The sequence below is a fragment of the Salminus brasiliensis genome, chromosome 4 (assembly GCF_030463535.1).
Source record: "Salminus brasiliensis chromosome 4, fSalBra1.hap2, whole genome shotgun sequence".
Taxonomy (NCBI): Eukaryota; Metazoa; Chordata; class Actinopteri; order Characiformes; family Bryconidae; genus Salminus; species Salminus brasiliensis.
Genome location: NC_132881.1, coordinates 43,368,844 through 43,395,210, shown reverse-complemented (window position 1 = coordinate 43,395,210; position 26,367 = coordinate 43,368,844). Strand labels below are relative to the sequence as shown.

At 39.6% G+C, this 26,367-nt stretch overlaps 1 protein-coding gene across 4 annotated transcripts in view; it reads left to right on the top strand.

Annotated features, from left to right (window-relative positions):
• Positions 1 to 26,367, top strand: part of inpp4b (inositol polyphosphate-4-phosphatase type II B) — a 367,851-nt gene that overhangs the window by 77,314 nt on the left and 264,170 nt on the right. For 3 of the 4 annotated variants that reach the window (XM_072678528.1, XM_072678527.1, XM_072678526.1), the window contains exon 5: positions 17,786 to 17,902. In XM_072678528.1, coding sequence (XP_072534629.1) covers positions 17,786 to 17,902 — 117 coding nt within the window. Of the gene's footprint in view, positions 1 to 13,721; positions 13,743 to 17,785; positions 17,903 to 26,367 lie in introns of those variants that run through there. The other variant, XM_072678529.1, reaches the window with a different exon arrangement.

Genomic DNA, 26,367 nt, shown 5'->3' with positions numbered 1-26,367 from the left:
GTTAGGGTTAGGGATTAGGATTAGATTTAAGTCAGATTTGTAGTTAGATTTAAGGTTTAGATTAAGGTTAGGGTTTAGGTTTGAGATTTAGGATAAGGTTAGTGTTAGATTTAAGGTTTAGATTAAGGTTAGGGTTAGATTTGAGGTTTCGGATAGGGTTAGGGTTAGATTTGAGGTTAGGGTTTTAGGGTTCATTTAAAAGTTAAGGCTAGGGTTAGGGTTTTAAGGTTGATTTAAAAGTTCAACTTAGAGTTTAGTGGCATTGAATACATATTCAGCAGAATGTTAGTTGAAGTTCAGCTGAGCATCTATGAGGTATCTACAATGGACCATCCAGGTAAAGTGCTACCAAAGAAATGAATCAAACTTTGTAGTTTAATTAAAAAAATAACAGGATGAAATGCATTTCCAAAGAAGACAAGCTGTCTCCAGACTTTTGATAGGTGTGGTCTTGTCCTCAAGATTCTCCAGTGGCACAGCAGAGCAGAGGTATACCACCCCTCTTTATTGTTTAATATAGGCGAAGAGGGGAATGCCTGCAGCTGTCGCTGGACTTCAGGTTAATGCACACACAGTCTGTGTGTGTATATGAGTAAGTGTGTGTGTGAGAAAGTGTAAGGCCATTGTTGTTGGGTTACTCACTGGAGGTCTAGGGTCCGAACAGCTGGGTCCTGGTTTGGGCCCCTGCTACACTGAGCAAAAGGTGGTGGTCACAGATTCCTTTCACACTCAGGGTCACATGTACAAGAGTGTGCTTTAGTGCAGCTGCAGTATGAGCTCCTGATGCATTTCAGAGCCGTATATACACCTCAATGGAGTGGAGTAGTATTGGATGTAGACTACAGCACTGACATGAAAGGTCTATAAGAATAGTTCTGAAGTGTAAAACCTAAAAACTGGGACAGTTTGTCATTTTAATGGTGAGAAAACAGTAATGTCAGATCAAAATTTAAATGTTAATCATATATATAATATTTATATTTAATATTTTATTTCAGTTTACTGTTTTTTCACTTTTCACTGTGATGAAAATCTTTAAGAGTATAAAGATTTGAAGATCTAAAGGCATCTTTGGGATTACTTAACTCCACAGCAGGCAAATATTAAAATCCTAAATCATTACCAGGTTTACAGCCAGTGAAATTAGGGCTGCCACTCACAACAGTTTTTCTATCGATTCTATAGATTATTTTGTCGATTAGTCGAATAATCTAAACGATTAATTTTCCTCCTTAAAATTGAGCATTTAAAAAATGTTCCATTATTTAGAAAACAATAAAAGTTTACATATTTAGTGAAAAACTGTAGATTTAAAACTGAAGAACTCCAGAAGTCTTCAAAGCTGTGGGATATTTATACCCCTTTGATCTTCTGCATTTGTGCTGTTCCCAACACATAAAACACACTAGGAAAGTGTTTGAAATAATGACAGTCATCAGATATGGTTTCTATCCCAAAACACTGGCTCCATCAATCAATGAAAAAGCCTGGATACTAGCCTTCATATTTTCTCTTAGTGTTAGTGTGTTCACTGGAAATCTGAAGGTAGCAGGCAGATGAATATATCGCTTTAATTATGAGAGCATTTAACAGCTGCAGTAACAGCGGATTTACAAAGCTTCCCTACCAGTGGTTAATAACAGCTGGCTTATGCTTACTGATGAAAGCAAGGCCATAGTAAGCCAATTTAAATGGCAATAATTTAAAACCGGCCTTAAACATTTCTGCCGGCCCATCGTCTAGAGTAGCGCATGTGTGTGTTCTCTTCAGGTGCTCCCGCATCGCTCAAGTGCTGCTGTGGTAGGTCTTCTAAACTTTGCCTAGTGCACAAACCACCTTTTTGTTTGGTCTATATATAATAATAATTCACAGCTCAACAGAGTTCAACAGAGTCGGACTTTGCTTAAGCTGTTATTGTTTTTTTTAAAAAACAACCAGACTGGAGCCAGAAATGCCTGACCTCATAGAGCAGTTACGTAGTGGTCAGGAAAAGCATTTGAGAGACCTAAAAAGAGACCTAAAGATTCAAAAATTCAAATAATGTTAAAACAATAGCATTGATTTGATTTTCTGAACATACAATAGATCATCTAGAGCAGATGAACATGGACCTATTGGCGCCATGCTTCCTAATGCCAGGCGTGGACTAGGAGGGTATAAAGCCCCCCAGCATTGAGCTGTGAAGCAGTGGAAGAACTGTGTTCTCTGAAATTATGACGAAGGGACTCCATCCAAAAAATGACGTGGGATGGTGATCATCCAACATCCTCTTGCCACTAAATGCAAACAAACCCTCACAGAAATGCTCCTTCAAGCCTTCTATATAGTGTTTGAAATACCTGATGGACTACAACCATAGGTTAAAGTAAATAGCCTGCTCGTTCTATAGTGCATGTGCTTGATCTCGTTTACACCTGATCACTTCATGCGTCTTGAGTACCGCATTCAACAACCACAACACCTCCCAGTACAACCCAAACACCCCCCCTGTGCAGTACATCGCTGGGTGCGAGATCTGTGTCTATGAGGAAAATAATCATGGAGGACGACGTCATGTAATATCATGCATGACAGCATGTAAAATTGCGAATTTTGAGACAATAACCATTGTTAGCATAGGACATGAAGAGGCTGAACGGATAAACAGCGCAACGAGCCGCGTAACGAGCTGCTGCATGGCGGTTGCCATGTAATGAGCGGATTTGCATCTTCTGTCCTGCACAGCAATTGGGATTCAATCTGACTGACTGGGGATGCATTTCACAACCCAATGTACATGTGGCATGTGGCTAAAATCTTATCAGGATACAATCTAGATGAATTGACCAGGTGTAAACAGGGTCTCGCCCGGTTCTACCGGTGTCTAGTCTGTAGTGCCGCCCTCTTGTTATTATTCCCAGGTGTTTCATGTCATTCTTTAGTATTTACAGTATATATATATTCCAGTTTTGGAATACTGTATATCCCAGTGTAGGATAGATCTACCGTTTGTGCTTTTCCCTCAGTCTTTATTAAGTTTCAGCAGCTGGTTTATTGGTTTTCGCTGTGCTTTGTGTTCTTTATTTTCATTAGGGATCACTACTTTGCTCACTTTACTACCCCACAACCTAAAATTGCTGGTAATAAACCCAGCCGGAACTTGCAATCTGCCTCCTCCCCTTTTATGTTTCAAAAATAGCCTCACAGCATAATCTCACTACTCCTCTTGCACAAATTATTGATCAGATGGTTGTGGGTTTGATGATCAGGATTGCTAAGCTTGGCCTCTTGAGCAAGGCCCTTAACCTGCTCTGCTCCAGGGGTGCTGTGCTCTGACCCTGGCTTGCTAAGCCATGATATTCTGAAGCGTTTTTTCCACCAGTGTTCGTTCTCGAGTTCTTTCCCACTAAAACATCCCACAAAACAGCTCTACTCTCATTCACTACTCCCCGATTTTGAGAAATAGCGGCCCAGAAAGTCAGCGCCCTAGAAGTGAGTTGACAAACCCCAGTGGCACAAAAGGTACATCCAGCCGTCTATCTTTAGCGAAGAGCAGTACTGCCCAGAGGGTACAGTGAAAGGTGTAAGTTGGAGGTTTCCAGATGTCGCTACATTTATAGACAGCTCGCAAAGTCTGTTAAAGAACTTAGTCGTTTATAAAGCTGTTGGACTCTTGAGTGGCACCCTGATAAAACTCGGTCTATAAAGCAGATATGTGGCGTCTGGTTTGGATCAAATCTGAGATATGCCATGTGTTTCCCAGAGGCGTCAGGCTGGAGTCAAATTAGCAGCTCTTGCTCTCTCTCTCATGAGAAGGGACTGCATAGTAGGGATCATATTCTCTAGTAGTGATGTCCAAATTCAGTGAGACTGTACCTCCGGTGCAGACGTAATGTCTATCCAGTGCTGCAATGATAGCATTTAGAACTCAAATATACTCTTAAAAATAGAGATTTCTGCATGTTCTGGTCTTGGAATGTACAGTTCTAAGAGGGTTGGGAGCTTTAATTGGTTTAGAGCTTTTAAATGATATAGAGGGTCTTTATACTTCCCACATCCACACATCCCATTTTGGGATTTTGTAAGGAACCATCCATTGGAAAGTTATTTTATGGCATCCAATATTTTTGGCTCTAATTTTTGAAACATTTTAAAGCTGTTTTCACACTGATCACAGGATGCGCTATGCTCGCCGTTCACGTCCGCGCAAGTTGCTCTCAACACCACTTGCAGTATGCATGGTCCTTGCTGTTTGGGTGCAAAAGTGGGAGGCCCCTTTCAGTATTGTGGATGGGTCTGCAAATATTTACTGCTAGATCATTAGCTTGCACCAATGCTGGTACCTACAAACCTGCAAGACCAGCTTGGTCCGACAGCTGCTTCCATGCTAAACCTTTCTTGATAGGTTACTAAAGGTTTTCTTATGGGTGTTGTACAGCATCTACAGCATTTTCTCCTATTCAACTGTATTTGGGTTTGGACTACACTCCTAAAAAGGGTTCTTCAGATGGCTTTTAAATAAATACAGTGGCTGTACACAGAACCATGACAACTCAAAGAACCATTTGAATGCTAAAATGGTTCTGTAGGAGCTCCGTAGCCTCTGTGGGGCCGCTGGAGGGTTGTTGGGTGTGGTTTCCATGGATCACATCCTTTGGTGCCAGTGGCCTTGTTGCTGGTCCGCCGGTGGTCGTTCCTTTGCCCAATTTTGGTGGGTGTTGCAAGACCAAGCTGGCCGACCAGCATGAACAGAAAGAACAAAAGGGTTGATCAGCATGAAAAGCATGACCAAGCAAAACCAGAATCCAATGCAACATACACTATGTGGTGAAGAGGTGGTTAACCAGCTATTATCCCAGCACCAGCATGGATTTTTAACCATCTTGACCATTAAAATCCAGCGTAGACCGTCAGAAACCAGCTGAGCTGTTTTTTTAGAAGGTTTGCAAGTGCTGCAAGGTTGCTTACTCATAAAGGAACAGCAGTGCCGTATGACAGCAGACTTCCTACAGCTTCTGTGCTTATAGACTGATGGTTGAACTGTAGAACTCTTTGGGAATTGTTTAAAGTTTAAAACAACATTGGATGAAATACATGCAGCGACACTGAATGAATAAAGTAGTAAAGTGTGTAAAATAATGTTCAAAAGAACTTCCATAACTCCACTCTGTGTAAATGTACAGTTTGTATTGTGTGCAGTGAAAGCCTGTCTCTGCATGAGCTACTCTTTTCTCGGCACACACACACACAAACACACACACTGCCAGATGCCTAATGGGCTGTTTAGAGTGACACGCATTGATTAGTAGGAGTATAAATGCACGGCCGACGTTTGTGTCAGTCAGACGAGACAGAGCGGCGGACGCTGAGTGACATATGGAAATGAAGTGCGATGGCACGTCACTCAGAGAACCAGAGGAGAAAGAATGGTGAGCCCCAACTCCTCCTCAGAAAGTTTTGTTGCGTGACATTAGGCCTGCTTTAGATTCTGTGCTATACCGTCTAATTTGTGGGTTGAAAAATACCCGACAGTTTAACAAGCTCGCCTAAAAAACGGTCTAAAGGCACATTTCCAACACCCGTTACTTTCATTACGGAAATATATGATTGCATATACGCACTTTTTTCTGTGTTTGTGATCAAATATTCATACATACCAAACAACTAATGATAAATGACTATTTAAGATAGGACAAAGAAGGGGGGGGTGTATTAGATATATAAACAGTCTTTAATGGAAGATTTATGTTTTGGGCTGGGAGTCGTGCCTTTAAAAGTCACAATTTTACTGAATGTGAGAAACCACAATCTCTGTATAGTAAAATAGAGGGTATACTAAAACCTAATAATTGAGTCTTTAGCCGCAGTGAACCCAGAGAATAGTGTTCTCTGTTAATTAACTGTGAAGACATCACTATAATTTAATAAACAAAGGGCAGGACATGAATCTTATAGCAACATTGGCCTTCTTATTTCTTTGAACTGTTCTTTTTCTGGCAACAGAAGTGATAAGATATATATTTAATAATAATAATAATAATAATAATAATAATAATAATAATAATTAGGGTTAAAAGTATACAAACTGTTTCAGAAATATAAGTATACACACAGCTATTTAGAGCTTAGTGTTCTCCTCTAAGCATGTTGACACTGTTGCCAGTGCTGCAAGGCTGCTTATTCATAAAGGAGCAGCAGCGCCGTACGACAGCAGTATACCTGCAGCTTCTGTGTTTATAGACTGATGATTGTAAACTGTAAAACAAGTGTCAGAAATATAAATATATTCACAACACATCTAATATTTGGATAAATGTCCTTGACCCTAACCAGGCACTTTTTTTGGTAGCAATCAACAAACGTCTGGAAGATTCTGGTTCTAGATGTTTAATCACTGTTCTTGGCAGAATTGGTCAAATAACTGGAGTCTAATTCAATTTATTGGTTGGTAACCTTTCAATCATGCCTTCAAGAGTCGCAATTCTATAATTGCACTGAGACTGAGGAACCAGAATCTCTGTATTGAAATTAGGGGGTAAAGAAACTGCCTAACTGACTTATTTAGCCACAGTAGACCTATTGCTATTCTCCACTGATTAACTGTAAAGGCTTCACAATTATTTAATAATTGGGTCTTATAGGCTCATAATTTATAAAAATAAAAAAATAAATATTTTCATCATAGAAGCATTAACAAACTTCCAAAAGTCTACAATAACCTCACATTCTTAAATCATGTGTAGAAATGGACCTGATATACACCTCGAACTGAAATAACAATTATAACTGGCAGTCAAACCCATTTTATAGTGGAAATAAGGAGTAAAGTACACCAGTATAATTTTATAATTAATTGATAAGCTACATTTTTGGAGGTGAATTATTATTTTTTTAATTCATGCTAATGGCATTTGGACCGAAATGTTTACGTTCAGAAATGTTTATACATTCATCACCAGTCTGTTGGAATCATTACAAAAGCCACTGACTGACATTTGCCACGACAGCTTGCAGATGCTGGTCTGTCTCTTGTCTAACATATTAAAATGTTCCAAAAATAGAACAAATAGGCAAGGTTGCGCCCTCCTCCATCCTTAAGCAAAGTGCAGGTTGTCTAAATATTAAAAGGGTTTTATATATAGTACTTAAAAACGATTCTTTGACTCAAACCAATAATGGAACCCTTTATGAAGGTATGTATAGTTGCAGTTTACATTCTACATCATGGACATGAATCTCATAGTGTAATATGTCACACAAGGTCAGACACTTATAAACACTAATAAAAAGGTCGTAGTCCAGAGTCCAAGTCAACACAGTCGTGACACATAGAAGTCTTTTTCGGCCAGAATGACTAATAAGATGCATCTTGAATATTTTATATGAACAAAACGTTTTGGAGGGGTTTTCTAAATCAACACAGGGTTAATCTTATACAAACAGAGTCAAAAATATATACATACAGTACACCTAATATTTGGGTAAATGTCCCTTACCATGTGGCACCATAACCAGGCACTTTTAATAGCCATTAACAAGCTTCTGGACAATTCTGGCTTGGGATATTTTACAACTGTTAGCTGAATTGGTCAAATAACTGGAGTCCAATTAAATATGTTGGTTTCCTAAAGCATAGTCCACATATTTTTGACAAGGTTGAGGTCAGGCTTTTGAGAAGGCCATTCCAAAGGCTTAATCCATTCCACAACCCCATTTGATGTGTGCTTGGGGTTGTTGTCCTGTTGGAACACCGAGTTGTATTTCCCTGATGGTGAGAGGTTTTGCTGAAAGTAGGTCCTCCTACTTCATTATTCCCTGTTCTTATTCATTGTAATATGTGTTGGTCAATCCAATGATTACTGTCAAGCAAACCCTTTTAGTGTGGATTCAGAGAAGCTACCAGCTGTAGTCAGTCATGATGGGCAGCCCAACTAGGAACCAGAAAGCTTTGTCTTCGAGTTCCATGTTAGGCCCACATATGGATGCCCACCAGTGTCAGTGATGGGACCAGGAGGAGATACACATGGGCCCTGTCTGGGTTGTACACTGCACTTAGGGCCTAGATGGACCCATATAAGATTAAGGTGGGCTGAACAATGGGGACTATTTGGAAAGCTCATTTGGGTGCCAGTACAAACATGTGTGCAAACCCACTCATAGCCCATGCTCACCTGGAACCCACCTGGCTTACGTTCCATATTATAGACATATGTTGACACTCATTCTGTCCCATGAAAATTCTTCAGCATACCCTCAAATCATCAGCTAGACACAATTGGGTGGTCCAACAGGACAATGACCCCAAACACACATCAAAGGTGGTTGTGGAATGGATAAAACATTTGGAATGACCTTCTCAAAATTCTGACCTCAGCCTTCTCATAATTGGTTGAACTCTGCTGGAAAGTCTGATCATGCCAGAAAAGCAAAAACTATAATTGAAATTCTGCCAATTTTGTCAAGAAGAGTGGTCAAATATCCAGAACCTTAATTCTGCCAGAAGCTTGTTAACGGCTACCACAAGCTTCTGGACAAGGTAAAACTTGCTAAATGGGCATTTAACCAAATACTATACTATACTATGCTGTATGTGTAATATTGACCCTGTGTTGATTTCAGAAAACCATCAAACAAACCTGTGCACCACACATTTGTTTGTACTACACTGTAATAATGATTGTTGTTATGGAAACTTGTCAACATTTTTGGCAATATGATGCACCAGCTGCATTGGTAGTCATTCTTAAGAAGATTTATTTGTTTAGCCAACTTTACTTATTTACTTATTCAGGCTATGAAGAACTTCAGCTTTAGATAACTACAAAATTCCTGTTCAGCAAATGATTTGTTTTGTGTTGCAGGTTTACTATTAACTATCTGTCAGAAGTATTGACAGGATGATCTGCGGTAACACAAGAGTGAACACTGCACTCAGCAATCAGAAAATGGCAACTTGCTCTTTTTTGATACATTTATTAATAGGATTTTCACAATACATACTCTCCCACAATATTAACAATAATACTGCACTTCGAATACGAAGAGAGAAAAGAAAATAGATGAGAAAGAATAAAAAATAAACAAAAATAATAAATCAAAATCAAATCAAAATCAAAATACAATAATGCAAACTATAAAAGACAGAACAAAACAGATCTATATCATAGAAATAATAACATTAGAGGGCACAATACAAACAATTTATATACATCCAGCATTACATATCTCACGGCCGCCAACATTACATAAAATACACCTAAGGGACGGTAGCCTGTGAGGAACGACTACACTGAGCAATGAGCAAAGGGGTACAGAGACACTCTCAATATACAAGAAGATGTTTTGCTTATAGTTGGCACAATACCAGGGGGAAATCTGTTGGCCTGAGATCATTCAGATTTCCTTATCTCCGTCACTCAAAATCCCAAATCAGGTGAACGAAATGTAGTTGCTTTTTTGCAGTTCAGCAGTTCAAAGAAATCATTGAAAGACGAATATTGCCATGGCATTCATGTCTAAACATCTGACGACAACTGTAGAACCGTCTCCACTGTTAAAAGTGTAAGATCATTGAGGAACATTTGTAGGTGCTTCAGTTTGAAACTGTGGAAGAACCTCTTCAGGTGCTTTTGAGGAAACCTTCAAGGAACCTATTTATTCTAAAATCCTTTCCTTGAAAGTTCCTCAAAGCACTTTACATGCTCCACAATTTCAAACTGAAGAACTCTCAAAAGTTCCTCAAAGATCTCATACTTTTTTAACAGTGTATATAATGTTTAACAGTGTATAGAATATATAATAGGCAAAGTATTATAAGATTCCAGCATCCAAAGGGATCCTTGAGTTTTCATAGTTCTATGTAGATATGAATGGTATAGAACCACAAGTATGTAGAACCATTGCCTTTAGTAAAAACCCAACCAAACCTCAACTCTTCTGTTCTGCTTTTACAGAGTGTTGAACCAGCAAAAATTGTACTCTGGTAACACAAGATGCCTGAGAGAGAGAGAGAGAGAGAGAGAGAGAGAGAGAAGCAGTGAGTCAAACAGCTAATATTTGTCTTGCCTCAAAAGAAGTGAGTAAGCAATGTGGTGAACTGGTGGTGAGGCGAGATGAAATGTCCTGTGTTAAGACTTGGGTTCAGTGTGTTTATGGACAACTTTGGCCTGGAAAATGGAATGATTTAGGAGGGGAGAGTGGTCCGTAAAGGCAGTCCTAGAGAATTAATTTGGAATAAATGTACAAATGTTTGCTTTCCTGTTACAAACATTCTGAATTCTGAATGTTCTTTTCTTTTCTTTTCTGTAAATATATTTTTCAGCTCTTTATTACCTTTAGTACTTTCTACTTTTTTTAATTTATCCCCTACCCTATTTATTGTTTAGTGTCATTTTCCTTAGTTTAAGACTGTGTTCTGTGTTTCTTTGTTACTTGTCATACGTGTTGCTCTCACCAAGACAAATTCCTTGTATGGGTAACATACTTGGTGAAATAAAGAGATTCTGATTCTGATTCTGATTCTGAATTAAGCAACATCCAGTGACGTTTATGGACCAAGTACACAGAGCAAGACACATGGCTTATCCATGTGTTCTTTCTGAACAACTGTTGCTCAGCTGGCAGTTTGTACAAAACAAAGTCTCATTCCACCTTAACAGAAACTGTGAAAAGATTTTTGTTTAGAATTGTGAATTAGAGTTTCTACTTTATTGTTTGTTGTACTTCTGAGCTGGACTGTGTTACTGTAGCTAATCCAAACAAGGAAAGGTTAAAAATGACAACAAGTTGGCCACCATGAGCACAACATCTGTAATAAACAACAGAAAAATATCTGAACTTGAATCTGATCTTAATAGTGTGATAATATGCAAATATGCAAAATTAAAATGATTTGACAATCTTAATAAATTGTAAATGTAGGTACTTTAACAAAAAAGTTAAAGTAGATGTAGACTATTGTTTTTCATTAAATTGAGCAGAATGGGATGTTCTGTAAAGCTTGTCCAGCCTATTTATTTATTTATTTATTTATTTATTTATTTATGTAAAGCCAAAGGTTCAAATAGCTTTTGAAAAGATACAAATCTCAATATAAAAGATTCAAATTACTAAAGAAAATATTCAGATCATTTTGAAAAGATTTAAATCACTTTGGAAAGGATTATAACTGCTTATAAAAACATTCAGGTAAAGTAAAAAAGTAGATTAAAAGATTTAAAAGATTGAGAAGATTTTAATCACTTTCAAAAAAAATATGAATGAAAATGTTTTGAATTATTTTGGAAATGGTTTGAAAGATTTTTGTAAAGATTCAGATCAAAATGAATTTTAAAAAGTTTAAATTGCTTGTGAAAAAGTTAAAGTCACGGTTCAATCAAAATGATTGAAATCCCTTTAAGAATATTCAGATCCCTGTTTGAATCATTTTTGAAAAGATTTGAATGATTTTTATTTTTTTCAAATGTAAAGTAAATAAATTAGAAGTCAAATGTCTAAGCTAATTGATGCTTTCAAGCACTGTTTCTATGGTGGCCATAAAGAAAAGGTAAAAGCGGACCTGTAGAAAGCTTAAGCTTTAACCAGCGCAGGAGTGGTAGAACACTACTTTACTATGCAGCCTTGCTCACACAAACATGATCTACATGTAAATAACACCTCATCTGTGACCTACGCTAAACAGGTATGCAAAACAGTGTGTAGATAAGCCAGAGGCGTTTTGGAAACAAGAGCTGAGGACTGATAAAATGAATTGGCCACAAAATATGAGCAGAAAAGGAGTAAACACAACAAAACAACAAGAAATCACATTTATCGACATATGTTGTTTACTTCATTTTGCTAAGGAAAGGTCAGGAGGGCCCAAATCTTTGCATGCTGTGAGAGTTTGGGGTTTTTCTAATGGTTCGTTTATGATTTCTTTGATCGTATCAATCCATACTAATGCTGGCCATCCTCTTGGCAGAGGTGGGAAATCCAGAGGTCCAGAAAGTAAAATTCCAACCCAGGATTTGGCTTTGAATGCCTGGGCATCTCTGCTGGATCTCTGCCCCTTTGTCTTACTCTCACAATATGTTCTAAGCATGACCTGTGGTTTTGTTATCTGAGCTTTGAGGGCGAGGTAAGAGGTAAACCAACATCAAAGTTCAACACCTTTTTTTATTATACAGCCCCAATAAAAAATAAGAGCCCCACATCCCACATTATCAATGTGTGCATTTTATTTTATAAACCATGGACAACATTTCCCCTAATTTCCAAATTTAAAAAATAGCTATTTTGATCATTTATTAGTTTGCACAAATGATAACTGCTCAAAAACAACTGCTCAAATAATGCAAAGAAATGATTATAATAATTATAATGCAAATAAGTTATTATTGAAAATTAAACACAGTACTAATATCTGAAGTTTGAGAGCATTCAGAAATCACTATGCTAAAATAACCTTGACTGCCGATCACAGCTCTCATGTCTTGGCCGGCTCTCCACTAGTCTTTAACATTCATATTCTGCAAATTCAGGTAACTCAGCTCTGTTTGATGAAATGCCTGGAATTAAATATCTGCCAGACATGTAGAGATGTATTGCACATTTTTTCACATCTGAATAAATGGAGGCTAAATTTCAGACGCTGCATATTTGATCTCAGGTATCTCCTGGAAAACTTCTTTTTTTAGTAGTCCTGGTCATTGTCCTTCTTGGCAGCCCTTTGGAATTCTTGGGAGCAGTTAGTAAGGAGGAGCACTTTTGGTTATATCTGTTCTGCAGCCTGGTCAAAACGGAGAAACTGGATTACTGTGTCCAGTATGATAGATCAAAGAACAGAGTTTCTGAACATTTTTGGATCACTGGAGTCATCACTGGAGCGTGTGTATGTATAGAGGGGCATGTAGGCCTCCTAATTTGTTGGACTTTGGGAAAATCCCACTCTATAAATGTCTCAAAGGGTTTAAGAGAGGAGGAGCCGAGGGATTTGACGTCACAGCATTGCTACAGTGTAGAGGGGCTTTGGAGCTTCAGAAAAGTATGTGGGAGCTGATATACACATAACACACACACACTCTCTCTCTCTCACACACACACACACACACACACACACAGATACAGATATACAGTAAATGCACACACACACTGCTTGTCTACTGTAGAGACGTATTGCCAATGGAATAGGACTCCCTGGAGCATACGTAAATTTAAACCTGTTGGCACCATAGCTTGTGCCAGGGTTGTGCCAGAGGGGTATAAAGCCTCCATCCAATACTTTTGGGATAAGTTGGGAAGTTGGGGATAATCAACCAACATCCTGAACAGCAATGCTCCATAATCTAGTACAAAGCTTACTTCCCTGGACAGTAGATATAGTCACACCAAGATAAACTCTGTATATATATATATATATATATATATATATATATATATATATATATATATATATATATGTGTGTGTGTGTGTGTGTGTGTGTGTGTGTGTGTGTGTGTGTGTGTGCTTAGAGCACCAGCTCAAACAGAACAAGATGGTCACTTGGGACTCAATTCATCCCCCCACCCCTGCCTGTCCACCACACACACACACACCCTGAGTAACTCAGCTCAGCTTTTTTAATGTACTCCAGCCACTCATACTGAGAAGCTCCATTAACGAAGCAGCAGAGCTGCAGAGCACATGCCCTGCTGTACAGTAAACAGCAATAGTGTGGAAAGGAAGACTCTGACCAGCACTGGCTGAGGGCCACTCTGCATTAGCTGTATCTCCAGGCATGCTGGTGAGTATGGCATGACTTTGGCATTGAATTGGCATTGGACTGTAATGGTCCTTAAATGGATGGCAGTGCGCTATGAAAGCTTTCGCATCCCCTGCTGTGGCGCGCTGTTTAGTCACTATTAGGGCCCTGCAGTGGGACAAAAGGGTAAAGCGTTTTAGCTGGCTTCTGTTGCAAGTGACGGAGAGATGTGGAGTGTGGAGGACTTAGGGCCGAGAAAAGATTTTAGTCCTAAGTCTTCGGGGTTCATGGCCTTCCTCTGCCGGGTGTCCTACTGCACCGCTTAGATAAGTTCTAGCAAGTGCTACAAGACTCTGCGAGACCTGATGTGTTAGCGGGCTAAGATAAAGATGTCCGCTGAGTCAATAAACAGATAACTAAACAGACAGACTGTGCCTGTATTGATCCCAGCTTGACTAATTGCAGGTCAGCTTTTTTCCCATGAACGGAGTGTTATCTTACACAGACTGGGATGTTTCTCACATAAATGGCTTGTAGCGGTGTTTACTGGACTTTTAGGTGTGTGCCTATTTGTGTGTGTGTGTGTGTGTGCGTAATTAGCGCTAATTATCCTCCTTGCCCACTGTCCCGAGAGGATGCGTTCCGGGCACACCCTATGGTGGAGGGCACGGCCTGAGGAAGCTCTAGTGTAAACATAGTAGCAGCCATGCACTGTCCCCCAGAGAGCAGGATCCAGATCAAAGAGTAGGAGATTTCTGAGATTTAAAAGTCCATATTTAGTTTTTTTTTTTTTACATATTTTACTGAAATATGTTGACACTGTTATTAATAATAAATGAAAATACAGATGTTATACTTTTATTAAATGGGGGGTTTCAGACTATAATTTTTTGTGGACCTGGGAGCGCTTGCTTTGAGAATTTGATACATTTGCTCTAGTGTGAAAGCTGTTTGTGAGCTGTCCCCCCGAAAGCAGTGATCTACCGTTCACTATCCATTTCTAGCACTGTTTGTGTGGGTATTGCTTTAATGGCTGGAAATGTTCTCCTACAAGAACAGCTCATTGTTTGCAGGTCTTCCTGCACAGTGAAATGCCATGGCTCCAGAAGCATTATTTAATGAATGTAAGGGAAGATGATGAACGGGTGAACCTTGGTTCTACCATTTAGCAAAAAATGTGTGCAGAAAAGTGACGCAAATTGTGCAGTTCTTCTGCTTTAAAGCATAAAGCATAATGATCCCCTCCTCCAAACGAGTCCAGAATCAGCCCTGGGTGTGGACTCGTTTTCGGGACAAGTGTGAAAATGTCCTAAGAGATTAGACAGATGATAAAGATAAGAGATGTACCGTACGGGATTGTACAGTTTGATTTACAGTTTCAGTGATTCATCTTTGTGTTTTACCGCCTACAGGATTGTATTTTAAGCCTAATCGATGTTAAAAATGACAGTTTGCCCTGATTTATTCATCATTTTATGTGCTTAGTCATCCTTCAGTCAACACAGCTCCCTTACAGAACAAAACCGCCCACAATGAAACACTCACTAACAGTTGAGGATGAGGTGGGGTGGTGATCATCTAATATTCTGACCTCACTAATGCTCTTGTTGCTGAATGCAATCAAATCCTCACAGCAATCCTCCTCCATAATCTAGTAGAAAGCCTTTCCTGGACAGTAGGGACAGTTACTCCACCAACAGCAAACCCTTGATTTCAGAAGAAACAATGATAGAGCAGGTGTCCAAATACTTATTTTTTTCCATATAGTGTATCTCCACAAGCATAGCAAATTTACTCGATGTGAACAGTGCATCATCAGCTGCTTGCATCCAGCTGCATGTTCTCCGCAGTTCTTATTTACGCACACTTCATTAATTCACATGATCTATTTAAATGCCCAACTGAGCGCACAAACACTATGATGAATTTCAATGTCTGTATTCTGATAAACATAGCCACCTCTGAAAATAGCAGAGGTCTCTGGGAAGCTGAGATGAGGGCAGTCCTCAGAGCTGGGCGGTCTCAGAGCTTAAAGCAGATGCTGTTTGAGCTGGAGCAGGACGGGGTGTTTCACAGTGGGGTATCTGAGGCTCCCTGCTGGAGCTTGTCTGGAAAACCATGTTCAGCTGCTGTAGCCCTTCAGCTAGATAAACACTTGCTGAATGAATAGCTGTGTACGGCTGGCAGCTATACCTGCCCCTTCCACCTGAACTCCAGCCTGGCTGGGATGTACAAAAAAAAAAGGGAAAGCAGTCAAAAGTTTGGGTATAGCACTGTCTTACAGTTTTCCAGTAAAAGTCTAACTTTCTTGGCTACTTTTCAATTGAATGCTGTAGTTGGAGAATGCTGAAACTTTACTCTCTGACATGTTGATGTCCTGGCAGGTGCAGAAATGATGAAAACCACGGCTCAACTAGCAGCTCAACAGTCACAGCGTTTCACACACAGATAAAGCCAGTGCTGTTCAACATAATTTAATAACCAAGTTACATGTAAAATAAATAAATAAATAAATAATTCTAAAGAATTATATTGACGAACAACAAATGTGAGGAAAAGGGGCGTGGCCAGGGCGGTCTGGCACTCCTCTCAACACATATAGACGCACAAACACAGGCTGGTTGAACTCAAAAGTGGCCTTTCTTTGCATAACCTATCACTCACCAACACACTAAAGGAAATTAGAAGAACATACCAAAGGCAGCATGAACACGGTCAGTACCAATGCAGTAGTGTCCTCAGGCTCACCTCTGTCTCTCCACCCCGTGTGGACGAACTGAACCTTTTTTAAAGACCTCATTGAGCGGGCGGGCTCTCCTGATCAGCTCCAGGTGGGACTCGATAGGAGAAACTATATATTGTTATTGATTGCTTTTTGTATGTTTTTTTTAATTGTTACATATTTTTAAATAAACTGTTTATTAATTACTATGTGATGTGTATAATTCCTGTCAAATGTTCAGTAAAGCCTATGAACTATTACTAGTAACTACTGTAAACCTATACTGTACTATACACCTTGTCCTCCGTAGAAGACAAGACCTTCTCAGACTTGATTATGGACCTTTTAATGACTTTATGGTGGAGACACCACAGACATACATTCTGCTCACCTGTAGTCTCTGAAAGCAAACCATGAGCCCCTTCCCCAAACAAGCTTTAGCTTTAATTTAGCTTTGCCTACAAGATTGTATTTTAAGCCTAATTGAGATTGAAAATGACAATTTGCCCTGATTTGTTTATTCATTTTTTGTGCTTAGTCATACTTCAGTCATCACAGCACCCATACAGAACAAAATCACCCACAATGAAACACTCACTAACTAATATTGTTGCCTTGCTAAGGCTCTTGTTATTGATTGCAATCAAATCCTCACATCAATGCTGTGACTCTTTTTTAAAACCCTGGATTTCAGAAGAAACAATGAATGAGCAGGTGTCCCAATACTTTTGTCCATATAGTGTAGATCCACTTGTGTAGCGAATTTACTCAATGTGAACAGTGCATTATCATCTGCTTGTAATCCACATGTTCTCCGCAGTTCTTACACTGTGTGCCCAGCCTTACCCTATTCCTAATAACTCCTTTAGCCTTGTATATAGGCCCACACTTTAGGCCCTCATCACTCCGTTAGTAACACTACTATAATAGGCCCTAACATAGAACCCTGTTGGACTCACACAATATGTTAAACCATCTGGCTTAATGACAGGATTAATGACAGAATAACAAACCCAGGGTTCAAAAGTTTAAAGTGTCATATGGAAACGAGCATACATTAGCGTATAAATTCTGGATGATTTGGAATAGTAGGTCTGTATTTGAAGGTTTTTGCTGAACACTCTGGTGCTCTGGGTTTTTTTCCCACCCCCTGCCCCAGCCTTCCAGTGGAGAACCTATCTTTGTCTCTCCTCCTGTCTTGAGTGGAGAACAGGATGGAGGGCACATGTGTGCCGAGCTGTGGGCAGCTGTTGGCTCACTCAGAGGCCCCTATGCTTAGACACACTCTCTCTCTCTCTCTCTCTCACACACAAACACACACACTCACATTCACTCACCCCATGTTGTCTTTTCTCCCTGGCAGGGAACAAGAGACCCTCTGTTTCTGACGGGCGTGAGCCTGTCCCCCGACTGGCCCGTCTACGAGGAGAGCCTCATCAAACTCAGCGTGTACGATGTGAAGGACAAGAGCCACCAGACGGTGAGTCACGTGCTGGGGCTGAGCAGCATCTTCCTTAGCTGATGGGTTGTGTCCTCATTCTCATCCATTTAACCCCTAAACCCTAAGTCACTTTAAAGTCACTGCTAAAGTCACTGTAACATAACACTGTAAGGGTATTATTATTATTATTATTATTAATAATAATAATAATAAACATTTATCAATTACTAAAAATAATACTATGCACTTTTTAATAAATACTCTGATCTCATATTAATTACTTTTCAGTAATGGTGCAGTAAAGTATTCAGTGAGTACTATAAACTATTTAATGAATACTGTATTTCGGTACTATAATTAGTACTATAAATACATTGTTTTAATAATTACTTTAAACTTAAAAAAAGTTTTTGTTATTCAAGTTTTCATTAATTAATGTGAACTCTTATTAATTCCTTTTTTAATAATTACTTTGAACTACTTTCATGTTTAATAATTACTATAAATATTCTGTAATTACTATGGACTCTAATTAATTCCTGTGAACTTTATAATCATTACTTCAAACTTCCCTTACTATAAAGTATTCTGTAATTACTAAGGAGTACTCAGTAAGTACTATTAATAATTACTTTTAATAATTACTGTGAATTTTTCAGTAAAGCCTATGAACTATGCAGTAGGTGCTATATGGAGGCTATATTACCTATACAGTACTATACACCTTGCCCTCAGGAGAAAGCAAGACCTGTTCAGACTTGACTTGACAGACTGACTTATGGCCTGAGTCTCTTGATGACGTTAAGGTGGCGACACCACAGGCGTACAGTGTTCATTCTGCTCAGCTGTAGTCTTTACCCTGTTCCATGATTACAGTGAATTATTCAGTAGCTATTATGAATTATTATTTTTTTCTGCAAATGCTATAAATTATTCAGACAGCTCTGTAAAACTAAAATGTAAATTAAGCGCCTGACCCTTTGCAGGTAATGCTGGTCACCCATGCCATAGTAGCAGCAAAAGTTACGTAATTCCATTAAAACACGTCATTTCTTTCTTTAGATGTAATTCAGTATTCATTATTCAGTCACTGGAGCCCCCTGACACTGCTGTGTATTGAGCTAATTAGGTTGTGACTGCAGCCCCTGTGAAACTGTTCTAGCTAAAGTGAATTAAGAGAGAGCAGATACCTGCTGGTGCTTTGTTTAGACTCTGAGGTCGCTCTGCTCTTCGGATGCCTCAGCGTGTGCTGGAGAAGTGTGGCAAAAGGCTGCGTCCTCTCTGGCTCCTGCACAGGGACGTGAAGCGGGAAGCATGATGGCTAGCCCGTGTGTTGATGAATGACTTTGCTGAATGAGGCAGAGCTTTTCTCTTTTTTTCCGTTTCCTCCCACTGCAGAGCTTGAATGGTTTCCACGGTGTGGGGGCGTCAGTCTCTCTCCTGGGTTTTGCGCACAGAGCCAGTCTGTTTTATTAATATGTTAATATGTCATAACTGACAGTTAATAATTAATGTTCTTCTAGTCAGCTGCTTTGATATAGCTAATGATATTAATGACAGGCAATGCGGGCTGCTGCTCCACTGCCATACAACTATATAGGAGTGGGTGTATGTTCTATACATGATGGATGTATTACATTTAGCACCATTAATTGATCAATATTTCAGCGGGTGCATTAGAAGAAGATGTGACTCTTAAGCCAGCCTAGAAATTCTCATGTTGATGTAGAAAATATTCTAGAACTAGTTATTCTAGAACATCATGAGGGAGAGAACATACTAGAACAGTGTGGCAGGGAGAATATTCTAGAAAACTGTAAAAGAGGAGAATGTTATGGAATTGTCTGCATGTGGAAACGTTCTAGAACAGCATGCGTGCGAGAGAGCATTCTAGAACAGTGTTGCAGTGAAAATGTTCTGTAAAACTGTACATAGGAACAACATTCTAGAACTAGTTAGCATGTTAGGACATTCTAGAACAGCATGATGGGGAGATCCTTCTAGAACATTGTTGCAGGGAGAATGTTCTAGAAGACTGTAAAAGGGGAAAACATTATGGAATTGTTTGCAGTGTAGGAACATGAAAGGGAAAATATTCTAGAACAGTGTAAAATTAAAGGGAATTCTGCATTTGTATGACAGGGAGAACATTCTAGAACAGTATCAAGGTTGGGGTATTCTAGAACAGGGTAAAATTAAAGGGCATTCTGCATTTGTATGACAGGGAGAACATTCTAGAACAGTATCAAGGTGGGGGGTATTCTAGAACAGGGTAAATTGACTAGAATAGGAATTCTAGAGGAGTGTGAAGAGGGAAAAGGAAGGACCGCTAGAATTCCTTTCTTTTTAACAGTTTCAGTCAGATTTAGGGGCTTTAGGTGAGACCTTGGTGTGGATGCATGCACACATGCAGGAGTGGGGGTCCCACAGAAGGTACAGGACCTGTCCCACCTACCTATCCTATCGCCACTACCTCACCACCTCTGGAAGGAGGTTGAAAATGTTCCATTATGTGTCCAGATTAGTCCGGTACATCAAATAAGCCCTTTAAGGAGGTGTTTGCATCACTGTTGGCTGAGTCGTATGCTTTAATTAATCTTGCGAGCACTGGGTGTGAAATTGCAGTAAGGAGTGGACAGAGTGCATGTCCGAGAGACCAACACGTCAGCAGTCTGATGAAATAGCTGCTCAGAAGGCTGTTTCTTCACACAGAGCTAAGACCAACTTCATCTCCGAGTGATGCAACGTGTAAAGTTAATTTGACGTTATTTATGAGAGAAAGCATCTATGCTGAGCAGGGCCCGTGTTGCTGTAGCATGGCTAACTGGCCTGCGTCTGCTCCTGATTAGGTCTTTAATTGGAGCTACACCAGCTTACTGACCAGGCAGAACTGTAAAGGTGGTTCTTTAAATTGCTTCATAGCCGTTATGTTCACCGCAAGCGATGTCTGATATGCAAGCCTCAATTAGCTGGAAAGTTTTAATAGGGAGTGTTCTGCGCCATTCGGACCCAATGGCCCAGCTGGAGAGGCAGGTGAAAAAGCAAGCCGCCACGTTCCGGCGGGTTAGCACGGCGCGCCGGCCTGGTAATGAAACGTTCCCTCACACTCTCTCTGATGCGTGACCTTGCTCAGCCTCTCTCCAGTGCGTATCTAATGAACACACATTTATGTTATTACTGCTCAATTTCAGAGATTGACAGTGGCAGCGTTGTGTTTAGGCCGGTGCACGAGTTGCCTCTGAAGAGCGCTGCACTGCTCAACGTTCCTTATTTTTCCGTTATTGATGCATCATTAAGATGTTAGCAGCCACTTAGATGGTTTGTCTCTCATAGCAACAATAACATTACATTCAAAGACTGGAGAGCTGTCTCTGGTTACTTGCCATTAACTGAAATTCATACTTACACTATATGAACATGCTTATTCGTTGTTTCTTTCAAAATCAAGTAGCAGTGTCTTGGGAAGAAGGCTGTCCATTAGATATTTGTACCTAAGCTACTAAAAGACCACACCTGCTGCAACGTATGCTTGGCTATATTTAAATCGCTAAGCGAGTTGGGTTTATATTGAGTGGGCTCATATTAATATTATTATAATAACAGTAGAAGCGATATTTGTAGTGGGCTCATATTAATGTTATTATAATAAATGTAGCAGCAATATATGTACAAGGTTTATATTAATGTTATTATAATAACAGTAGCAGTGATATTTGTAGTGGGCTCATATTAATGTTATTATAATAACAGTAGCAGTGATATATGTTGTGGGCTCATATTAATGTTATTATAATAACAGTAGCAGTGATATATGTAGTGGGCTCATATTAATGTTATTATAATAACAGTAGCAGCGATATATGTAGTTGTCTCGTATTAATGTTATAATAACAGTAGCAGTGATATATGTAGTGGGCTCATATTAATGTTATTATAATAACAGTAGCAGTGATATATGTAGTGGGCTTATATTAATGTTATAATAATAACAGTAGCAGTGATATATGTAGTGGGCTTATATTAACGTTATTATAATCACAGTAGCAGTGATATATGTAGTGGGCTCATATTAATGTTATTATAATAACAGTAGCAGTGATATTTGTAGTGGGCTCATATTAATGTTATTATAATAACAGTAGCAGTGATATATGTAGTGGGCTTATATTAATGTTATAATAATAACAGTAGCAGTGATATATGTAGTGGGCTTATATTAATGTTATTATAATCACAGTAGCAGTGATATATGTAGTGGGCTCATATTAATGTTATTATAATAACAGTAACAGTGATATTTGTAGTGGTTTCATATTAATGTTATTATAATAACAGTAGCAGGGATATTTGTAGTGGGCTTATATTAATGTTATTATAATAACAGTAGCAGTGATATTTGTAGTGGGCTCATATTAATGTTATTATAATAACAGTAGCAGTGATATTTGTAGTGGGCTCATATTAATATTATTATAATAACAGTAGAAGCGATATTTGTAGTGGGCTCATATTAATGTTATTATAATAACAGTAGCAGTGATATATGTAGTGGGCTTATATTAATGTTATAATAACAGTAGCAGTGATACATGTAGTGGACTCATATTAATGGGTGCATATCAGAGGTCAGCCAGTTCAGAGTGGAAGGGGGCAGGGGGTGTTCAGAAGCCTGTTGGCTTGTGGATATAAACTGTTCATCAATCTGGCTGTCGTGGACATTACGCTTCTGTAACGTCAGCCCAATGGTAGGAGTGTGAAGAGTGTTGAGGGTTGCTGAGGGAAGCTGTGTTGAGGGTTTATGCAAATAAACAAACAAATAAGTGAATAATTTAATAAAATCATCTGCAGTGCAAGTTTAGTTAATAGCTGGAGTTACTGGATTAAATGTTAGCATGTTAGCTCAGCAACTAATCAGTCCTTTTGATTAGGAGCCTGACGAACAACGCACAATTATTCGGCCACTCGTCGTAAGCAGCGAGCAATATACTGCATGTGTAAATGCACAGTCACATCACTTACAGTACTGAGTAGATGGATAATAATCTAATCTATCTAGTAGATGGATAATAATCTATTCTACTAGCTAGCATAATGAACATTTTTTCTGTACTAATTGATCAAAGAAATCTGCTTTCTTTTCTCGTTCTTTTGGTTTGTCAGTTCTTTTCCATGTTTTGCCAAAACGACTGTCAACATTAAAGGCTTGGTGTTTGCTGGGTAAGGTTGAGTCAGTGTGCCGTGACCTTCAGGGAACCAATAGTGGGATTTTTGGTGGTATACATTAAAAGAGAGCTTTTTTGGTATTTTTAAGAGCTTGAGTGAAGCTGGAGAGAGTGTTCTTCCTGTCTCTGGCGAGTCCAGTGGTGCGGTGTGGTGTGGTCCAGTGCAGTGTAGATGCCCCGGCTGGTCAGGCCTCAGTGTGTACTGGGATGCTCCGCCTGACTTGAGGGCTTTTGTTGCTTGTTTAGAGCCTTTTAAAGCACCATCAGCTTTGACCTGTCCACTTGATCTTACACCCGGGATCAGTCTGAGTGGCTAATGGGGGCCATTCAGCTAAACCCTGGCTGGACTCTGCAAGCTATGGTTAAGTTGTAGATGTGTTTGTGTGTCCAGGAACCCATCCTTATAATTTGCTGAAAAAGGGGAGGGGGAATGTGGGTTTCGATGTTTCTTTTTTGTTTGTTTTTTTTGTTTTTTGCCATCTAGAGTTTTGAAATTCCGGACCGATCCTGGTGCTTCATGTTTCATCTGAGGATCATTTCCTTTTTGCCCAGAGCTCCAGTGCTAAGCATTCCGAGACGGCTCCTGCATGAATAAGTGAGCAGGCAGAGAGAGAGAGAGAGAGAGATCTGAATGGATTGATGGAGAAGAGGATTTGATTGCTGAGAGTGTGCAAGATGTTGCCTTGGGGGTGTGCCCTGCATGAAGGTGCAGTGGGGTTCAGGTTAGCTCCACGGCTGCTCTCTGGGGAGGAGGAAGGGTGCATCATGAGAAGTGCTCATACTGGATTCCTTGTGTAACGGTTGCGCTCTTTTCTCCGCCCCCTCTGAATTTACTTGAGGGATTCCTCCCTCTCTATAGGAGTCGTATCTGGTGATAAAAGGATTTTGCCCAGGTTCTGTGAACTCCTCTGATTCCATGTGCCTTAGTGTGACAGATCATAGAGCCACTTCAACTCCTCTGTTTAAAGGTCTCTGTATGAAATCGCCCAGAGTCCCTGTCCTTTTGTTTAACCTTTGTAAATCGTAAGGTGTTACCATCAGTTTTACCATTCATTTCAATTCACATTTATTTCTACAGCACAGCAAAGGGTTGAGCATATTGTGCAGAAGCCAATGGCAAGAGTGGCTGGAGTTACTCCCTCTGAGCAACAGAAGGAAACCTTGGGAAATATTTTTTTTCACAGGACTGACTGATCTACTGACAGACAGAATGACTGACTGACAAATAGATTGACTCACTGAGTGAGTGAGTTAGTGAGTGACAGACTGACTGACTTGCAGATGGGCTCACTGACTGACTGAGTGAGTGACTGACAAATAGATTGACTCAGTGAGTGAGTAAGAGAGTGACTGACAGACTGACTGACATTATAACTGACAGACAGATTGGTTTACTTACTGAACTACTGAGTGACTCACAGACTGACTGACTGAGACTAACTGACTGACACACTGACAGTCTGATGGCCAAAAAGACAGACAGACTGACCGACTCTCAGATGGACAGACTGACTGACTCGTTAACGGACAGACTGACTAACTCACTGGCAGACAGACTGACTGACAGACTCCCTGACAGACTGACTGACTCGTTAACAGACAGACTGACTAATTGATTAGCTGACTGATGAACAGGTTTACTCACTGAGTAAGTGATTGAGTGAGTGAGTGACAGACTGACAGGCTGACAGACTGATTGATAGACTGAATGACTTGCAGATGGACTCATTGACTGATTGAGTGACTGACTGACAAACTGATTGACGTACTGAGTAAGTGACTTACAGACAAACTGACAGACAGACAGGCTTATTCACTGACTGACTCAAGAACTGACTGACTGACTAGCTGACAGACAGACAGGCTTACTCACTGACTGACTGACTCACAGACTGACTGACTGACTCACTGACAGACTGACTGATTGACTCATTGACAGGCAGACTAACTCATTTACTGATGGACAGATTGACTCATTAACAGACAGACTAACTGACTCACTGATGAACAGATTGACTGACTGACTGACTGACTGACTGACTGACTGACAGACTGGCTGACTGATGGACTGACTGACTTATTGACACTCACTGACTGATTGATTGGCTGACTGACAAACGTACAGACAAACTGACTGACTGACTGACTGACTCACTGACGGACAGACTGACTAACTGACTGGTCCTTGACACCCATGACTGAAGTGCGTATGCACAAGCATCACACAAAACAAACAGAAGCTACACCTACTTGAATGATACAGTGCTGTTATTCCTAAACCCCACAGAAGGGCTGCTGTAAATAATTAAAGAAAATTCATTAATTATCCATTAAAGCTCTTTCTAGTAACGGTTGCAGTAACACGACTCTACACAGACTACTGTGTGCTCACTTGATCTTGGTCGTGCTGTCTTTCTTCTAAATTCTTATCTTGAGCAACTTTTTTGCGTGTACAAGGGCTCTCAAGTGTTTTCTTCGTTATTGTAATGCAGGGTCTACCACCTGCAGCAGCTCAGTGTGCTTCACGTTTCTTAACCATATTCTAACTGAAAACCTTAGTGATGAGCACTTAGCAAAGAGCCCTGTCCACCATTCACAGCTGACCAGCCAAGGCCACTCTAGTCTCTCTCCAACATGAAGGAAAAGCTAGTTATTTTTATTAGCACACTTTTTCCTTATTTATCTTTATTTTCAGGTATTTTCTAGTATTTTCTTTGGTGTCTTTCACTGTTACATTATGTTGGATAACAACTTTTGATATTAATCACTTTTAGACATAATGTGAATCTGACAAGACAAGACAAGACAACCATATTTATCATTTGTGTTGAACACAGAAGGAATTCGACCAGTTTGAACTTTAACCTAACTCTAAAAATAACCATAGTATGTTTATTATATGAAATTCTTACTATTTCTGAAGAGGTTTCCATCTTTTAATCTCCCTTTTAGCTCCATAACAGGGAAAAGCAGAATGCAATGACGTGACATGACAGGTTGCGTTGTGGGTATTTGGCTCCTTGAATCATAAAATATGTACAGAATATCGGACAAGAGTTGCTTGTGCATCATAAAAGATTGGGTACAAATATGTTCCTGCAAATGTTAGGAATTTGAGGTACACTTTGCTGGTATATTTATCAATTTTATGAGGCCTCATTACACATACAGCTGCTCACAATGGACTGCATATCGTCAAAGTCATGCAAAAAACATCTTCAAAATGGTAACTTTACAGGAGAAGGGAAAAGCCTCTTAACTTTTAAGATTCAAGATTCAAGA